Genomic DNA, 20,375 nt, shown 5'->3' on the forward strand with positions numbered 1-20,375 from the left:
GAATCATGTGTTACAGCCTCTGGTACACCAGAAACTTGAACCGGTGCGATGCTATCAATTATATCTTTCATATCCATTAAATGCTTCATTCCTGCATCCTCTAGATCTAATAAGGCCTTACTGTACACATAGTCGGTGACGTAGTCGAAACAGCCCTCTTCATCCTCTGCGGTGAGATGAGACAGACGAGACTGGTCCATCCCTGGCACTTGAACCAAGGCCTTTGCGAGCCGAAACAGGTCGTTTGCAGGTAGAGTGAGCAGGCTCTTTTTGATGGACCACACCAAACTTTTCCTCTCACTGTCTGCCATGGCTGCTTCACGACGCCTTGCACTTGGTACACAGTCCAGGATCACTTCACAGTCTCTCTCTCCGACGGGTGGTCACTTCTCCGCGGCACAGTCCTCCCTCTTCAGACGTAGCGGGTGGCACATCAGTTGTCATCAGGTGTAGGGATTGGTACAACAGAGTTCATGTTCTTCACCAGCTAATGCGATTGACAGCACTGACTGGACTTACTCATTAGGTGGGGCAGCTTGCTTCGGTGGATGCAGCTGAAGAACGCTCCTCTGTCAGTGGATCTTTACACCGGGTGTTGCTCCCTGGATCATCAGGTCACGCTTGGTCCAAGGTTCAGGATCACTGGATCAGCTAACCAGCCAGCAGGTGGCGCCGATCCCGGACGAGCCCCCAATACTGTTGCAGCTACCGTAGGGATACGGCACCAAGCAGCAGATATGTGATAACCTGGAAACAGGTGAATATGTTAGAAAGAAGTGGAGACAGCAAACGTGTTGACGTTAGTTCACCGTGCTCTCTTGGCTATATTTATTCACAATTCACATTTTACAATCAATTCCCTAATCTGACTACTGCTGCACTTGTCCTTTAATTTATACATTTATTTTACCCAGCATCAAATAACACTGTCAATTATTCAGCATTAAATACTGTACTGTGGCTCTCTGTCTGTCTAGACATTTACATTCATGTTCACATTCCTTGTCATTGTACATCCATATTCATTCATTTCACACTTCAGTTACATTTCCTTGTTCACAGAACCTTCAAATGCATCAAAAACAATAAACCAAAAACCATAACACAACACTCTGTCATCATTTTGGTCCATTTTACACTCAGACATAAACACATGTCCTATCTGTGTCAATCCCATTACATTAACACTTCCCAAATTCGGTTTGGTTATTAATTTCAGTTGCATCTAAGTGCATTTTACCTTAAAGATGCTAAAAGCACCAAGGACTCAGTACAAAACAGTAGCAGTAACAATAAGTATCCCATTGAACATATTTACACATAGTACCAGCATGGTTTTAAACCATTTCCCCACAATCTGTACTTCATACAGTGTGTACACAAAATAATAAATGGAGCCAGCCCAGAATCAAACATAATCCTACTCAAATAATGGAGGAGTGATGCCCAAACACTTAACATTAAGCACAACAGCAGAAACGTGGCCGCGGCCAACAGGTCGGCACATCAAAGGACAAACTGTTCACTTTTCAAACGCAGATATTACTCTCAATTCGGCCTCAAAGTAAATTCTATTAACCCAGTACATTACATAAACATAGAGACACGTTCTGATGTTCCCTTTATGGTTCTACATACCTGGAAACAGGTGAATATGTTAGAAAGAAGTGGAGACAGCAAACGTGTTGACGTTAGTTCACCGTGCTCTCTTGGCTATGAGAGATCAGAGCGCTTGCGCAAGAGTACACCCCGGTGAGCCAGTTCTCAAACTTGGGCCAACACTGCCACCTATTGACCGGAGTTATTATTGTTTTAGGTTGAGGATGAAATAAATCACACAAACTGGGTTACTTTAAAAGAATAAATAAAATACAGTCAGTCACAACACACTTTGACACAGAAAACAATCACACTAATTGTGATCACACTTAGTGGGCATCACACAATACAACATGAAATAAATAAATAACACAATGAAATAAATAAATAGCACAATGAAATAAATAAATAACACAATGAAATAAATAAAAGCAAAATTAAATAAAAAACACAATAACATTAAAAAAAAACGTATATATTTATTTAATTGTATGATCTATTTATATCATTGTGTTTTTTATTTATTTCATTGCGTTTTTTATATAATTCATTGCATTATTAATTTATTTTATTTTTGGGCATTTAAGGCTTGATGAAATAGCTAAATGTGGCATCATGAAATAAAAAAACGTTGAATTGAAAAGTCACAATGATATATATAAAAAACACAAAGAAATAAATAGAAAACGCAATTAAATATAAAACATAATACTATTTAAAAAAAAACATTTATTTATTTAGTTGCATTTTGTATTTATTTCATTGTGTTATTTATTTATATCATTGTGTTATTTATTTATTTCATTGACACATTTATTTACTTCATTGACACATTTATTTATATAACATAACTGGTGTCTTGCACGTGCGCCTTCGCGCGCTTGCAAGACACCAGTCATGTTGCCATTAGGGATGTTAATCGACGCATTATTTGCGAATCGACGCGTCTCGGCCGAAAATCGACGCGTCGGGCCGGACTAACCATTGGACTAACCTGTGCTTAAGCGCCAGGGCCCGCCGCCTGGAAGGCCCTGTGTAGATCAAATAAAGCATTAAAAATATTTTTTCGCATCGTTATTTCTATGAAGACGTCTATGAAGACGTGGTGAGTCACAGTGAGCGTTATGCACGCAGCCACGCACACACTCTCTCTCTCATTATGGTTCATGCTCTCTCTCTCCCTTTCTCTCTCCCCCTCTCTCTCTCTGGCCAAGTGCTCTGCTATGCTGTGCTATGCACAGAGAGGCGATACGATTCGATGGAATGTGAGAGAGCGCACTCTCTCCCAAACAGGGATAGTACTCCTCCCGCACCCAGGCTGGTGTATCAATGTGGAGCTTGTGTCTGCCCCGCTCTCCTTGAATCCTTCCCCGACCGCGTCCACGGGTGTTTCGCATTAACGACGAGTAATGTATTTTGTGTTGTTTTATTGTCAATCTTGACAAAATCACTGCACACGAGGCGACGCTGCCAAGCGAGCTTTCGTGTCAAGCATGCATGCACACAGGCACGTAAACAAAACAAGTCAGCGCGCACTGCTATGACGCGCGCATCAGACCAGTCCAGCAGTGTTTCTCAACCAGTAGTCCGCGGACCTGACTAGCGCCGCATGCATGCGAATCTGCGATGCATGCTTGCACAACACAGACATGCACTCGTCCCCGACACAGAGACCCACACACCGGTCCTCTCACATTTGGAAAACATTAACGCTTATAACGTTTTGAAGCGATTAAAACATTTTTTGGGGAAAAACTTTAGAAAAATGTAATAAAAAAATAATAATAAAAAAAATATTCGATTTTTCGACTCGTACGTGAGCATGAGTCGATTTTCGAGTCGATTTTCGATTTTTTTTCACATCCCTAGTTGCCATACCTTAGCAACAAGCATGATACATTTATTTTAAGCACATTTTTTTCCCCCATTTCTTCAAGTGCAGCTAAACATGTTAGTAAACGTGCCACAATTAACAATAATGCATTGCACCTGTGCAGCTGACCTGCGGAACCTGGGAATATACCATTTTGTCAAGATGAGGAGAAGTGTGGAGAATATAATTATAATACCTTGTTAAAGTGACAATTTTGTTACATTTTGCATTTGTAGTTATTTTACTATAATTTAACCGCATAATAACCAGCCCAGAAATTCATGGATTTATATTGAAAAGTAATTTTCATTTTCCCCCTTGGACCCAGGGTATGGCAGCTGCATACCCCTGCCATACCCAATTGACGCCCCTGCTTAATAGATAATTGGTGTAGAGGGAAAACAGAAGGGGGCCCAGCGTAGACCCGTGGGGAACTCCATTCGACTCAAGTACATGCGGTTTATTAAATGGCAGGGCGCCACACATCATCATAAGGCCGCCAACGCGTGAACACTTGACACGGAACGACCCCGGGCACGGCAACGAATGACTCTCTGTCTCTCCCACGCTCTGCACCGACGCCCCACGCCGTGAATAAATCACCACACGGAACAACTAAATCAGCCTCTCCCCGTTACTGCGGCACAATGCTGATGTATTCATAATATTCAGGCTTACGGGCTCAACATCAATGGCCAAATAGAGACAAATGGCGGCGCGCGGAACAAGGCACTGTGACCAACTTAATCCCTGTTTGTATGACAGGCGGTGCGTCTCTAATCCTGAGCTCATTGTGATTATATTTGCAATCAGGATAGCAGTCCCACACACACACACACACACACACACACACACACACACACACACACACACACACATACACACACACACACACACACACACACACACACACACACACGCACACAGTGTTGTAAAGTAACAAAGTACATTTACTTAAGTACTGTACTTAAGTACACTTTTGAGGTATGGTATTTGTACTTTACTTGAATATTTCCAATTTCCAATACATTTACTTCTACTCCACTACATCTCGGATCCAAATATTGTACTTTTACTCCACTATATTTACTTGAAAACTTTAGTTACTTGTTACTTTGCAGATATAAATTATAATATTATAAAACATACATTAACCACTTTAGCCCTATTTTATACCTAGGCTATTTGAAAATAGCCGATCTACAAGCTCACAACGCACCGCGATACGATGCGTTGTGACCTTGTAGATCTGCTATTTTCAAACATTTCGTACTTTTACGTTTTGGTAAGTAGTGATGCCAATACTTTTGTACTTTTACTCAAGAACATTTTGAATTCTGGACTTTTACTTGTAAGTATTTCTACATTGCAGTATTGATACTTTTATGAAATGTGAGTACTTTTTCCACCACTGCGCACACACACACACACACACACACACACACACACACACACACACACACACACACACACACACACACACACACACACACACAAAGAAAAGGTCGCTGGGTGTTTGACTCAATGCAGTGATGGACAAAGTACTCACATTCTTTACTTAAGTAAAAGTATCAATACTGTAATGTAGATGTACTCTGGAATTCAAAATGTACTTGAGTAAAAGTATGAAAGTATTGGCAACAAAAAGTACCAAAAGTAAAAGTACAAAATGTTTAAAAATAGCAGATCTACAAGCTCACAATGTGTTGCAATGCGACGCGTTGTGAGCTTGAATAATATTATCTGCTATTTTCAAATAGCCAATATATATAAAACAGGGCCAAAGTGGTTCATGTGCGTTTTATAATATTATAATTTACATCTGCAAAGTAACTAGTAACTGAAGTTTTCCAATAAATGTAATGGAGTAAAAGTACAATATTTGGATCCGAGATGTAGTGGAGTAGAAGTAAAAGTATTGGAAATTGGAAATACTCAGGTAAAGTACAAATACCTCAAAATTGTACTTAAGTAAATGTACTTAGATACTTTCCAACACTGACTCAATGGCTTGAGGGAGTTAGAGGCAGACTTCATTTTGTGGCCGCAAAAGGGCAACAGAGGACGTACACTGTTCCATTTGCACAAACTACCCCTCTCTCTCTCTCTCTCTCTCTCTCTCTCTCTCTCTCTCTCTCTCTCTCTCTCTCTCTCTCTAACGTCTAACATGTTCTCTGTGTTTCCTGTTGCCTCCCTTGCGTCCCCCTTTCCTTCCGTCTCAATTCAATTCAGTTTTATATAGCGAGAAGCAACAATGTAACATTCATGGCAATGTTGCTCTCTGTGCTCCTTTTTTTTCAATACTGTATCTGGAAGGGGGGGGGGGGATTCGTGAAAAAGTCTTGAAAAAAAAACACTCGAAAGTGTTGGAAAGCCGCCTTTTGCTGAAAACCTGCGGTCGAATGGGTGGTGGGTAGGGGGAGAGCGGGGTAAACTGAGACACTTTTTACATTTGCTCCCCTCTAGGCAAACTAAAAGATATATCAGTAAAAATGTACACATTTTCCAGTAATTTGGGATGTTTCCTAACAATGGAAGATATCAGAACATACTCAAGACAAAAGGCAGAGAAAATATGATTGTTTTAAAAAAAGTGGTCTTGTGTCTCAGTTTACCCCAGGACCGGGGTAAACTGAGACAGACCAGAGAAATCAATGGGGTAAAGTGATCCACTCACTTTTTTCACTTTAAAACTACCATAAAAACACAAAAACCCGGTTAACCGGGTTAAATATGTGCAATACAAAAATGTACATATCAGACATTCTTTTAATAGGCTTTGTCCTGTCATTTCCACCCATGTGTCAAATAATGTGACACATGGGCAGAAGGAAAAAACTAAAAACCCTATAAAAAATTGATAGAAGGGTTTACCAAACTTTCCTCAGTTGATCCTTATGTAATCTTTCCTGTAGAATCTATTTCTGCAAAGTATATTGTTGTATTGTGCATAACTAATGAAATAATTAGCATATTTAGTCAAATGTAGTCAAATATGCTAATTATCTTATTAATTATGCACAATACAAAGAAATATATATCAAAAATGGATTCTACAGGGGAAAATACATAAGAATCAACTGAGACTAGTTTGGTACACCCTTTAATCAGGTTTTTACAGCTTTCTCCCTGTCTATCATGTTGGGATAATGTGAGATAGTGTCTCACTTTACCCCGAAGCAATTGTCTCACTTTACCCCACAGCCACATTTTGGGAAAAGGGATATTTTTTATCAATTCAGGGTAATCTTCAGCTAGCATCTATCACATGGATTTATAAGTTGGTAGTTCATCAACATGTATGATATAAAATGTTCTCCCTGCATCAATTTGCTTTGACACAACAGCTGATTATGTTGACAGCAAGAACATTTACTTTTACATGCAAAAAACACATTTTTGTGAAAAAAGCATGTTTTCTACAGCACTATCAGGTCTCTCTTTTCATGACAAGTGGGAAATTCAAGGGGCTAGAAAATATAATGGTCACATGACCACAAATGTGTTCCATTGCCAAGATAAATGGAGTGTCTCAGTTTACCCGGTGTCTCAGTTTACCCCGCTCTCCCCCTACGTTAAAAAACGTCAATGCTGTCCACAATCACACCAGACACCAGAGGGACCTCCACAAATCACGTTCAACCCAGATTTGGCCCAAACTAGAATGTGGAATGCCCTACCAACAGTCATGGGCCTACAGAAGTGTAATATTTATGTTCACTTGCGTCGTGCTCTTTTTTTTCCCGGTTCTCACAGAAGCGCGGGAGGCCTTCGTCAAACAGTTCTCCCTGCTCGAGGCGTCCACGCGCACTCTTCTGGGCCAGCTGCGGGGCGTCTCCTCCTCTCTGAACTGCAGCGCCGGCGGCGCGGTGACGGGAGGTGAGAACTACGGCGGGAGCGTGTGTCGCGCTCTCAGCCGCCACGCGCTCATGGTGGGAGCCTCTCAGAAACAGCTGAAGCAGGCGACGCTGGACCTGGACAACATGGTAAAGAACATCACATTCAGTGACGTGATCTACCGGTATTTTTGTTTTTTAGGTCATACTACTAGTAAGACGCCTCAGGGCGACGTGCGACCTCGGCGAGGTCGCGCCAATTCTTGGCTATCTGGCCAGTGATGTTTGTCGGACTAGTTACCCAATCTCACCAGTGCCTGTTAGATTGTCAGAACATGCCCCTATATGGGCATTCCCAAATATGCCCTTAATATTGATGACGCTGAAACAGGGTTCTCCATATATGAGCATAAAACAGTACATTTGCAAGTGTGACCTGGGAATGCCCATATATGGGCATGTTCTGACATCATATTGTCGACTATATGGGCATAGAAGGGACATCAAGCCAGAGTGTGAGGTCAGAGCAGCAAACCCATTCTGTTAAGAGTGGTTCCCCTGACCATGATGTCAGAGTGATGTCACAGTGACAAGGGAACCAATAGACTGTAAAAATGTGTACGGACTGACTGACTGACTGACTGACTGACTGACTGACTGACTGACTGAACAGACAGACAGACAGACAGACAGAGACAAGCTGCGACATTTTCATTCATGGGTTTTCAACCGGTGGTCCGCGGACCACCTTGTGTGTGAGAGTGTGGCCCATAGTCCAAAAAATAATCAGACTTTGTCTTTTTGTATCTTTAGTTTTAGCTCCTCACAAATTTCAGCAGCAATAACAAACAGTTATAAAGAAAAGCATAATAATAATAATAAAAAATGGACAACAACAATCTAGATCTCCTGTCAGTGTGTCAGATATCGGCGGTTTAAGCGGCAGCTTACAAGGCGTGGCGACGAAACTCAAGAGATTGCATTGAAGGAACAATAGAGTCAGCAGTAGACTGAATGACCAGGTGGTGACAATTAAATTGATTGATTGGAATGTTAAGTGATCAGCTCTCTCTCTCTCTTGTCTCTCTCCCTGGTTGTCTGGCTATGCATATACCTGTACATACCTGCAATATCCGAACTGAACTCTCAACTATTACACATATTAGGCTTGAAAATTAATGATGTTAAGAAAATAACTTATTTTTTCAAAATTTAAAAAAAATAATAATTAAAAAGGGGTTTAAAATGTAAACATATTTGTTAAGTATTATTAGGCTATTCACTGATATTCCCTTATTGTTATTAAAATAAGTATTGTCCTGCATCAAACTAAATGTTTTGCAGCCATTTAGAAATATAGCAGAGATTATCAAATGGTTTATTCATATTGGCACTTCTTAAACAAATATCTCTAGTACCAAATGGCTTGCTGCAACTGTGATACCAATAATGAAAGGGCAAATGTCAAACTAAGCCTATGGGAGTATTGTTTCTAATAAAGCCCGTATCAGAGTGTACGGTGGAGACCTATCCACCGCAAATTTGAGGTGGAAAGCCTTCCACCTCAAGTCAGAAAATAAGTGCAGGCCATCATAGTACGCCACGGTGGAGTCCTATTCACCGTGACTGACTAGTCTAGATTGACCAATCAGTGAACGGGGTGTAGAGCCTGTCTGTCTGATAGTAAAAACAGAGAGATGTGTCGGTACTCACGGTGGAAAGCTCTACACCGTGAGGAATGATGTAACGTTGTAGTTTCATGCTCAAAAAGACTCGAAAAGACTACACCGCGGTGTAGTGCCTTCCACCGCCCAGGCGACTATGATGCCGGCTTAATAAAAAAATCTCCTTGTTAGACTTTTGTGTGGGGAATAATTTTTCACGCGCGTGGACAAACTCCATTCCTTGCAACACCCTAGATATTGGTCAAATTACGCCTCTGCCAGTGCCTACTCCAGTAGTATCAGATACGCTAAGTTTCACGAGGGCATTCACTTCTAATTTTTTCCCTCACGTCATACTACGTATTCTGCGTATCACGGTAGTAGGCCTACACACCTACACACCGCTGATCACAGTAGGCCCTACTCATATTTATTTATAATATTTATTTTACTTAAGTAAAAGTATCAATACCAATCTAGAAATACTCAGTTACAAGTGAACGGTATTCAAATCTGACTTGAGTAATATTGGCATACAAATATACTTAAAGGGATAGTGTGTGTGTCCCCCCCCCCCCCCCCCCCCCAAAAAAAAAAAAAAAAAAGAAGAGAAAAGAAAAAAAACTATCGTGGTTCCCTATAGGCACAAAGAGCCTGCTTTGTTCCCTATGTAGACACAAAGAGTCTCCTCAAATTATTATCTAAGGAATGCGACAAAAACAACGAAATATCCATGGATTCAAGTCTCCATGTGGTGAGTAATCGAAAGAAAAAAGTCATTTTGCGAGTGAACTATCCCTTTAAAGCTCGATGTGTTTAGAATTTAGGAAAATTAGGAAATTAGGAAATTAGGAAAATCTTTTGTACCGGCTGCCCTTAAGCTGTACAACGAGACACATAACGGACGAATGAAAAGGACTTCCTTCCTAACTTGGACTGACGGAACTATTGCTGTATTGACTTTGACCTCTAAGGACCTTCCAGGGAAAGTGCTCATGTGCGTCTTGCGGTGACATGCTTCCTAGTTTCTTCTTCTCTGAGCTGTTTTTGTTTTGTTTTTTCACACTGTTTTTTTTTACTTTGCACTATTAAGTTGGAACTATTGCTGTATTGACTTTGACCTATAAGGACCTTCCAGGGAGAGTGCTCATGTGCGTCTTGCGGTGACACGCTGCCTAGTTTCTTCTGCTCTGAGCTGTTTCTGTTGTTTTTTTCGCACTGTTTTTCGACATTGCACTATTAGGTTGTGTTGGTAGTTTCTGAGTATGTGTCTTGTTTAACAATGACAGTGAGATACTTGTTGCACTAACTAGCATTGACTGCTTTGGTCTCTTTTTGTAAGACACTTTATGTATATATACTTATTTAATTCACCCCCTCTATTGATGCACCTTCTCTTTTTTGGTACTGTACTGCTCTTGTTTTTACTCTTATCTATTTTTTCCTACTTCTCTGTAACTTTGTAAATAACTGTATACTGCTGTGCTACAACTGGACAACTAAATTTCCCCCTTGGGATAATAAAGGTATCTATCTATCTATCTATCTAATTTAGATGGTTTTGTTATTTATGGAGGGACATTATAATGTATTAAAGGCATAAAGGCATATTAATCAGGGATCCTTTAAATGGGTTCAATGAAGTGAAGATCTTTGGTCCGAATGCATAAGTGCTGTATGATATTACTTTGGATCGACCGTTTTACTCAGCTGGGAAGAGGCACATGATAGCAGTTTGAAACCATTTATTCTGCAAGCACCACTCAAACCTTTTTGTCATCTCTCCGATGTGCTTCTGATAGCTTTTGGTTTGGGGAAATGAGGAAGCTTGTTTTGCCAACGCATAGCTTTTTTGAATGTGTTTATGCGCGCGCGCGCGCGCGTGCGTGCGTGCGTGCGTGCGTGCGTGCGTGCGTGCGTGCGTGCGTGTGTGTGTGCATGTGCGCGTGTGCGCGTATGTGTGTTAGTGTACAATATGTGCATGCATGAGTGCGCGCGCGTTTGTGTACAATATGTGCGTTGTGTATGTGTGCATGTGTTTGTGTACAGCAGTGGTTCCCAAACGTTTCAGGTCGAGACCCAAAAGAGAAATAAGACATTTTCCCGGGACCCAACCTAGTGAAAATAGCAGATCTACAAGCTAGCAACACAGGGCAAAGAGACACGTTGTGAGCTTGTAGATCTGCTATTTTCACAACTTCTTAAAGTTGTACCATGTAACTTTTTTTATAAAACAAATCTTAAAATTGTCCTAACTGTTAAATCGCTAAAGTTTTAGAACACCCACTCCGTTATTTTCAGCTTCTGAAGCCTTCTCTTTATATGTTTTCTTCTTAGCAGCGACAGGGGCGGGATTTCGCGCCAAAATGACGTAATCTGCATCATCTGTATACGTTGTGTATACGTTGCCCAATCACATCGCCGATCATGCACACATGGTACACTACCGGCCAATCACAGCTTATCTGCTCTGGTCTCCAGGAAGCGCCTCCGCTTGGCTACAGTGTTTACCATGGTGAAGGATTTTAACCTCTTAATCCACAAATCCTGGCCAGAAAATTACGTTCTACCATGCGTTCTACCCCTCCACGGATTACTATCGGTCGCGGTGGTTTGCGGCGCCGCTCCGGTGGTCCGCGGCGGTGGTCCGCGACGACTCCGGCCGAAAAACGGCCGAAAAAAGCAATACCGCTACTGACCACTAGTTGAGCAACTTACACAGTATAGCTTTAAACTTAAAAAAACTATGTTTTAATGGAAATAATTTGATTTTATTAAATACTTTTGGAAAATGTTGGAATGAGTTACTAGGGCCCAAGGTAGAGGGGCCTTAATTATTTTATGCTTTAGCTATTGAAAAATAGCAGATCTACAAACTCACAGGGCGGCACTGAGTGGAAAAGTCGTGAAAATGTGTGCAAATCTTTTTATAATATATGTACTTTTTAACACAATGGAAGCCAAGGTTTCTAACATTTCTAGCTGTTGCTGGTGCCGTCATTCACTTACGCTTTATTTTGAAGAGCCTCGGAAGCTTTGTGCGTGTGCATGTGAGTGTCTACTGACGATTGAGGAAGATAATCCATTTGTTTACAAACGCTCGCGAAACTAAAATCCAAACCGGGGCCGACCATAAAGTGTTGCTGTGAAAACAATCAGATCTCTGCTTCCCTGGCGTTCTTTGCACCTTATTCAAAGATAAAGCCCTTTTTATGTTTCAGCATAGAATGGAAGTGTATGCAGCCTAGACGCTCCATTTTGTTTCTGTGCGAGCCACATTATGACGTATGGACCAGGGAACACAACATGCGCGCAGCTGCACGCTGCACAATTAACCTTGTCTCGTTTATCAACGAGACAACTTAGTTTTGGCACAGCGACCTAACATTTGTAACTCAAATTTTGCTTCTGGGGGGTCCCTGGAACGAAATATTTTGAGATGGGGGTCCGTGGCCAAATACATATCATTTTGGGGGTCCTTCACCTGAAAATATTTGAGCACCACCGACATTTTTTTTTCAAGAAACCTTAAAAGGATTTGAAATATTCAGACTCCGCAAAAATGTTCGTGATTTTTCAAAGATAGCAGATCTACCGCGCTGTGAGCTTGTATATCTGCTGTTTTTCAATAGTTGAAGCACAAAATGTGAGTGAGTCCTTGTACCCAGGGCGCAGAATTTGGTGCGTCACCAATGACATCCATACCACACTGTTGGCCTCGTTCGGGGGAGGGAAGCCGGGGGAGGGGGAGGGAGATCTTTGTCCCTGAACCAGCAGCGACTCCCCTGGGCTGAGATGAAGTTTGTAGTTTAGTCTAGTTTCGTTTATATCATTGAAACCAGCATCGACAAAATCTAAAGGAATAGGCTAAAAGCAGTGCTTCATTTGTCAATGAATAGGTGCCGGATCCCAGGTTGTAAACTGTCACGTGCGCAGGTTTTATATCTGTCCATCCGAATAACTGGTATATTAAAAAAATATATATTTGATATATGGATATATTTTTATTGTTAACAAAATTCTGACATTATATAGCTTGTCTAGTGTGTGTGTGTGTGTGTGTGTGTCACTGTCACCTATGAAGCACAACATCAGAAAGATTACAAGAAATTTAACAAAAAACGTGAAAATATAAAGTGAAGAAAATGCTGCAGCCAAAAAAGTCTCTATTTGGAAGGATGAAAACATAAATGACCAAACAGTACTATTTTGATTGACAGAGTAGGTCCCAGATCCAATCAAATAGGTGCCGGATCCAATCAAAGAGGTGGGGCAACATGTTCCCCCTTAACACCTTCTAAGCCAAGGGGAGCCCCTTAATGTTAAAACCGTACTATATCGCACATCCCCCCAGGGACTCTCAGCCACGTCGTACATTCCCGGACTTTGTCTTTAAAACCGGAATAAAAGCTTTTGATCCGAAAATCGGCGATCGTCTAACCTTCCCTAGTCACCACTCGTGCACTGATAGCTCATGCAGACCGTGCATGAAGCAGAGGTGACGTCAGCGCCTCTCCTTCTCCAAGGCACCTTCCACCCATCCGTTTACTGTCTACACACTCGAGCTCCTCCTGCAGCCATGCTTGGGGCTATGCTAGCGAAACTTTTCAGTTCTGTTCTTCAGTCACACATGGACTATTTGCGGGGACATTTACGTGAAAGGATCGCGCACGCGAAACGCACGGGGACATCGACGATCGGCCAAAACCCCCATTCTATCCCAACGGAAATCGAGAAAATCATGGTGAGTTACTGGCCTGGGGGGGAAAAAAAAAGAAAAAACAGCGGCGCTGTTCAAGATGGAGGGGCTGCGGGGTCATGTTTATAAACATAATATTATGTCTCAGATCACAATACAATAATAGAAATGTCACGGCTAATCTACCAACCACCATTCTATTTCGGACGTCAACGTGTTAAGCCCGGATCATAGTCGGGTCCGCTTAGTCTTTTCGAGTCTTTTTGAGTCATGAAACTACAACGTTACATCATTCCTCACGGTGGAGAGCTTTCCACCACGAGTCCCAACACATCTCTCTGTTTTTGACAGACAGGCTCTACACCCCGTTCACTGATTGGTCGACCTGAACCGATCTAGACGGGGTAAAGGACTTCACCGTGGGCCGTGACTATGATGGCCTGCACTTATTTTCTGACTTGAGGTGGAAAGCTTTCCACCTCAAATTTTCGGTGGATAGCTCTCCACTGTAGACTCTGATCCGGGCTTTATTCCCCTACAAATTAAGCACTGGCTAAAAGCTTAGAAGTGCCTTTATCCTACAGCAGGGGTTTTCAAAGTGGGTGACGGGGCACCCTGGGGTGCCATGACGGCAGTCCAGGGGTGCCGGGAGATAATTTGATAATATTTGGAATTTATTTGGACACTTGAAAAAATATTTAGTATCATTTTAAACTTGAAGTACAAAGTTATTTTCAGTCAGTTCTAACCAAAATGGCTGTTATCTCAACCTTTTCCTCGCAACAAAATATCGTCACTGTCGGGCAGAAACCTCGTATCTCCAAGTTTCAAATGTGTACGTCTTTTGGTAAAGCAAAGCCCTGCTTCATCAAACAAGACTGTCGCACAAAACTAGTGAAAACAGCCGATCTACAAGCACACAACGCTTGTGCTTGTAGATCGGCTGTTTTCACTAGTTTAGTACATTGTATAGATGATAAATAAAAAACAAACGTTTTTTTTTTTATTATAATTGTTTTTACCCGACAACGACAATATACTATAAATATAAGGTGCTGTGAGTGAAAATTATAATGTAGGGTTGCCTCGGATTTAAAAAATATATTTATGGGTTGCTCTGAGACAAAAAGGTTTGGGAACCCCTGCCCTACAGTACGTACAAAACAATAGTTTTAGTTATTAGGCTACTCTAAATAGAAAAATAATAAAAGTTTACCCAGATATAGTTATATCATATAGGAACATAATTCTCACGTTGGACGTCCCTCTAAATCACCAGGCAACGTGCTACGATTTAAAGCCATACTGTGTAAGTTGCTAAACTAGTGGTCAGTCGCGGTATTGCTTTTTTCTGAAGTTTTTCGCCCGGAGTTGTCGCGGACCACCGCCGCGGACCACCGGAGCGGCGCCGCAAACCACCGCGACCGATACAAATCCATGGAGGGGTAGAACGTAATTTTCTGAGCAGGATTTGGGGAGTGAGAGGTTAAGAATCCTTCACCATCGTAAACACTGGTTGCTGAGGGAGGCTATTTCCTGAAGAGTCGGCAGACAGGCTGTTATTGGCCGGTAGTGTATCATGTGTGTATGATCTGCGATGTGATTGGCCAACGTATACACAACGTATACAGATGATGCAGATGACGTCATTTTGCCGCGAAATTCTCCCCCCCCCCCACGGCTCATAGAAAACATATAAAGATAAGGCTTCAGAAGCTGAAAATAACGGAGTGGGGGTTCTAAAACTTTAGCGATTTAACTCACCGAATGCCACCCTTTTTGTTTAATTTTACCTTTTTATGGGGGCCAAAATCATATTTTGTACTTAAATTACATATATAAATCTATGCTTCTATCGAAAGCCACACTACCCCTCTTACAAAGGAAAACATGTATATTTATATATATATATATATATATATCCTATCATTAGATTTGGGCTTCAATAGAACATGTGTAAGATGACCTAGATCACATTGATATATACTGTTAGTATGACTGCTGTGTGTGTTCTAGAGTGCTATGGCCTTTGAAAACCACCAGGTGGTGTTATCCTACTATCTGATCAACAAACAGAAGAAGGAAGAAGAACGTCCATTTTGTTTTGGTCCGGGCCTAGTTGTTTACATCAGTGCCAGGCCTTTTAGCTATCATGCTATAACACTTCAGAGCCCTGGCGATCGCTATCAAGGGCTCTGATGGCCGAATGGATGGAATCGCGTGATTTTTTCGAGTTTTTTGAGTACTTATACTTCGTCTGGGAAGCACGAATAGTGTATAAACGAACGTTTTAAGATAACATTTAAACGGCCGGAACCAATGTTCGGTTATACCGGTTTCCCATCGGACTGTGTTACACTGGTGCTACAGTCAAATCGGCCGTATCGCTCCGGTCACGGAGCCTTATGGCTAACTTCTACAGCGATTTTTTTTAAATTACAATTATGAAAAAATTATAAAACATTTGATTAATTAAAAAGACGTAAAAGACATTTATGGCGTTCAGTGAGTTTTAACAGTTAGGACAATTTTAAGATTTGTTTTATAAAAAAAGTTACATAGTATAACTTTAAAGCGACATTCATTCATTTGTTGCTGTGGTGTCTCCTCCTTCCATAGATCATTCATGTGTTGCTGTGGTGTCTCCTCCTTCCATAGATCATTAATGTGTTGCTGTGGTGTCTCCTCCTTCCATAGATCATTCATTTGTTGCTGTGGTGTCTCCTCCTTCCATAGATCATTAATGTGTTGCTGTGGTGTCTCCTCCTTCCATAGATCATTAATGTGTTGCTGTGGTGTCTCCTCCTTCCATAGATCATTCATTTGTTGCTGTGGTGTCTCCTCCTTCCATAGATCATTCATTTGTTGCTGTGGTGTCTCCTCCTTCCATAGATCATTCCCTTTGAGATGCTGTCGGGGCCTAACAGATGGAACGTTGCGGTCAATGACTCACGGGCCCTCGTGACAAGGTAAAGTGTGATCAATGGCATCTGAGCGATCAATCCTGAGCTATAAAAGGCCACGGCCGCCATCTTTCACAGAGTTCAGGGGCGTCAATTCACCCTTTGTTAGCCTCCTGGTTGGTCCCTGACTGACCAACCAGCAGGCTCTATCTGCCTTGTCCCGACCTGGTTCCACCTTTTTTATGATGAATTAGCTAAAACATACTTTTTGGAGAAATAAAAACATTTAAAAACATGCTGATTCACTGTGCTGCCACTGAGCAGCTCCAATTGACTGAAACAAAGTTTGAAATTAGAATTGAGCACACAGAATAACAATATGAAGCAACTGAATTAACATGGCAGTGGATGGAATGTCCCACTGAATGTCCCACCAAGACACAGCAACCAATGGGTGTGGAGAGGGGCAGGACAATGGGCGGGACTTGACAAAGGGTGAATTGGGTATGGCAGGGGTATGCAGCTGCCATACCCTGGGTCCAGGGGGGAAAATAAAAGTTACTTTTAAATATAAATCCATGAATGTCTCTTTGTCTATCTGCGCTGGTTGTTATGTTGTTAAATTACAGTAAAATACTACTAATAGTAAAACTACAAATGCAAAATGTAACAAAATGGTCACTTTAACAAGGTATTATGATTATATCCTCCAGACTTGTATTCAACCCAGCTTGACAAAATGGTATATTCCCAGGTTCCGCAGGTCAGCTGCACAGGTGCAATGCATTATTGCTAATTGTGGCACGTTTACTAACATGCTAAGTTTAGCTGCATTTGAACAACCATTCCAGGCTGCCATATCCAGCCCAAGAAACCGTAGAAACCTGTGTAAAAATCTAAAAAAAAAAAACATTTTTTTTCAGACATTGTGAAAATAGACGATCTACATGCTCACTGCGAGGCGTTGTTGTGAGCATGTAGATCGGCTATTTTCACAATAGAACCGTGTTATACAAAATGTAATGCCTCTTTTCCATGAGGACTCCCATCTTTGCCATACCCTAGCTTTTGCTGAACTGACGCCACTGACGGAGTTCCACCCCTGCCGACTCTTTCCACGTATAGCCTGTCACTGGCGTCGTGGTTACGCTTCATTCATATAGAACAGGGGTCGGCAACCTTGTTGAAATGAAGTGCCATGTTTTTATTTTCTAGATAGTCTGTGTGCCATTAGTCAGGGAAAATTAGCAGAATACCTGTCAAATCTGGGAATAAATTCCTTACCAAACAATTTCTTCACCAATGTGTTCGTAAAGGTGTCTAGTAACATATCCAACAAAGATTGAAATTCAACATCCCTAGCAAAATGTTTGACAGCTAGGGTAATGCTGGGTCTCATTCACTTACTATACACTATACTGTAAGGGAAAAATCACTCCCAAAAATATGCTTTATACCCAGGGGGCAAACCAGCCTTTTTTTTAGGAAACCTGCATTTGCCCCGACATAAAAGGTTGTCCACCAGAAATATTATCTATGACCCAGTAGGATCACAACCTATATGGACAAACTCAATTTGTACGGCAAAGTTCCAATATGGCCGCCTCAATATTAGCCCCTATTAAGTTTTAATGGGGGGTGAATAGGGAAAAATTTAAAACTGAGGGATATTTCCACGAAACTTCACAGGTTGATCAATGGTATACATATGAACATTTTTTGTATTGCAAGTTTCCATGAAATCCAATATGGCCGCCACAATATGGCCGCCATAATGTAAGGACCCAGAAAATAGGTTTTGCCTCTAACTTCTGAACCAGATGAGCTAGAAACGCAAACTTGGTGTCTATTTCATGGTGTCTGACCATGGGAGACTCAATGGAATAGCTAATTTTATTATTGGGTGTGTCTGGACCTTTATTGTGCATATTTGCAAGATGGTGGATTCCCAAAATAGAGCTTTAACAACATTTTTACCATGATTGTTGACTGCTTTTGCAAATACAAGCAATATGAATCCATTTGCTAAGATTTATGGCACAGAAGGGACTTATACCTGTATTATTCTTGAGTTTGCATGTTGTCAAAATGGCTGTAAACGAGATATTATATTTCCTGTCCGATTCTACTGTATGTAGTTGTAGCAATGACTTCAGATAAAATCAGAGACCAAAACAATGTATCTTAGAAATTATTTTTTTATTTAAAAAAATAATTAAAAAAAGAGAGAGATTATCTCAATGAAATGAATGCAACTGCCTTTTTGGGTCTTTCACACATAGACATGCACATTAGGGTGTGTCATGAAATGAAAAATTGAGAAATCAGGGTTTTACCTATGGTTTCAAGTTGTATTATGATATAATGAACCATAATCAAAAGCAAAAAAGTGAGTTTGACTTTATTTACCTACCCCCTTTTTTGATTGAAAAATTGCATTTGTAGGCGTTTTTGGTGGATTTTGACCATTTCCGCCTAAATCAAAATTGTTCTTATTTGTAATTTTTTTTTGCAATTTTTATCATCACCATTCAAAACCAAATATTTACAGCACTTGGAAATGGTCCTTTTAAAAATAAAACCTTTATTTACTTTCCAATAAAGCCTTTAATCTTCTGACCTGCAAAGACGACAGTCAACAAGTTGCTACCAGCCATCACAACTGATTGAGAGTACACTCTGTACACTGGACTCTCACCTTTCACAACCTGTTATTTGAATTAAATTGAGGCAACTCACATTAGGATGGGTCCCAAGACCAGGCATGAGGCTGGGACTAGCCTTGCTGATGTGTCAGGTCCAGGAGAACCCATGGCACAGACCGAGCTACCTACCCTCTGAGGCACGGCATCTACCTGCAGGAGAAGAAGCTGTTGGAGGAAGGGGTGGATAGGAGGAACTATAGCATCAAGCCGCTGAGTATGGATGTCATGATGGAGGTGGTGAGCTGCTGGCAGAGGGCCAATGCTCAGTTCAGACCCCCAGTCATATTCAAAGACAGGTCCATAGAACAGTGGCCTGGACTGCTCTGGAGAACTTCGCCTGGAACAGAGGGGGCATGAAGAGAGAGGAGGACAGGAAGAACTTCCTAGACAATCTGGACTCCTTCTTCAACATTGCCTCCTGTAGTCATGAGATCCTCCCCTGCTCAGAGTCAGGGTGTGAGGGATGTCAGGAGGGAGCACACCTGCTGGACTGTAACTGTAGGAGAGAGAGGAGGATTCCGAAGCTGGAGCTGGCTTTCATGATGTCCATGAAGACCAGGCGGCCTCCGGGCCAGAAGGCTTCAGTCCTGATGGTGGCTAGAGCAGTGTTTGGAATCTTCAGGGTGTTTCTCTTCATCACATTCTCCTCAGCCATGGTCTCAGCTGTAGCTTCAGTGTTCTGTTCCTGCAGCAAGAGCTCTGCCTCAGCACCCCTCCTGTCATCTAACTCCTTCTGGTGTTCCTTTTCCTTCTCTGCAGTAGCCTTCTTTATCTTGTCAGCCTTTTCTTTCCGTTCATGTTGCCTCTTAGTCTCCTTTATATCAGGTCCCACCATCATCATGGAAGCCTTCTGGCCAGGAGGCCGCCTGGTCTTCATGGACATCATGAAAGCCAGCTCCAGCTTCGGAATCCTCTTCTCTCTCCTACAGTTACAGTCCAGCAGGTGTGCCCCCTCCTGACATCCCTCACACCCTAGCCTCGGAAACCCAGACTTCTTTAGGCGATCGGAAGAAAAAGAAGCCTGGGCGATCGCGTTATGATCACTGTTGTAGGAAGTGTAGAATTTCCCTAACCAATCAGAGTGCAGAGAGCGTCG

The 20,375-nt window shown here is 41.7% G+C and overlaps 1 protein-coding gene across 1 annotated transcript in view; it reads left to right on the forward strand.

The window, feature by feature from the left end:
- LOC308280887 (laminin subunit gamma-3-like) overlaps nt 1–19,636 on the forward strand; it is a gene marked incomplete at both ends in the record, with an annotated part of 54,538 nt that extends 34,902 nt beyond the window's left edge. The window contains 3 exons of the mRNA XM_080755196.1: nt 7,229–7,458; nt 16,564–16,640; nt 19,378–19,636. Coding sequence (XP_080611322.1) covers nt 7,229–7,458; nt 16,564–16,640; nt 19,378–19,636 — 566 coding nt within the window. The remainder of the gene's footprint in view (nt 1–7,228; nt 7,459–16,563; nt 16,641–19,377) is intronic.
- Between the last annotated feature and the right edge of the window lie 739 nt (nt 19,637–20,375).

The sequence above is a fragment of the Nannobrachium achirus genome (genome assembly GCF_963921795.1).
Source record: "Nannobrachium achirus genome assembly, contig: SCAFFOLD_309, whole genome shotgun sequence".
NCBI lineage: Eukaryota > Metazoa > Chordata > Actinopteri > Myctophiformes > Myctophidae > Nannobrachium > Nannobrachium achirus.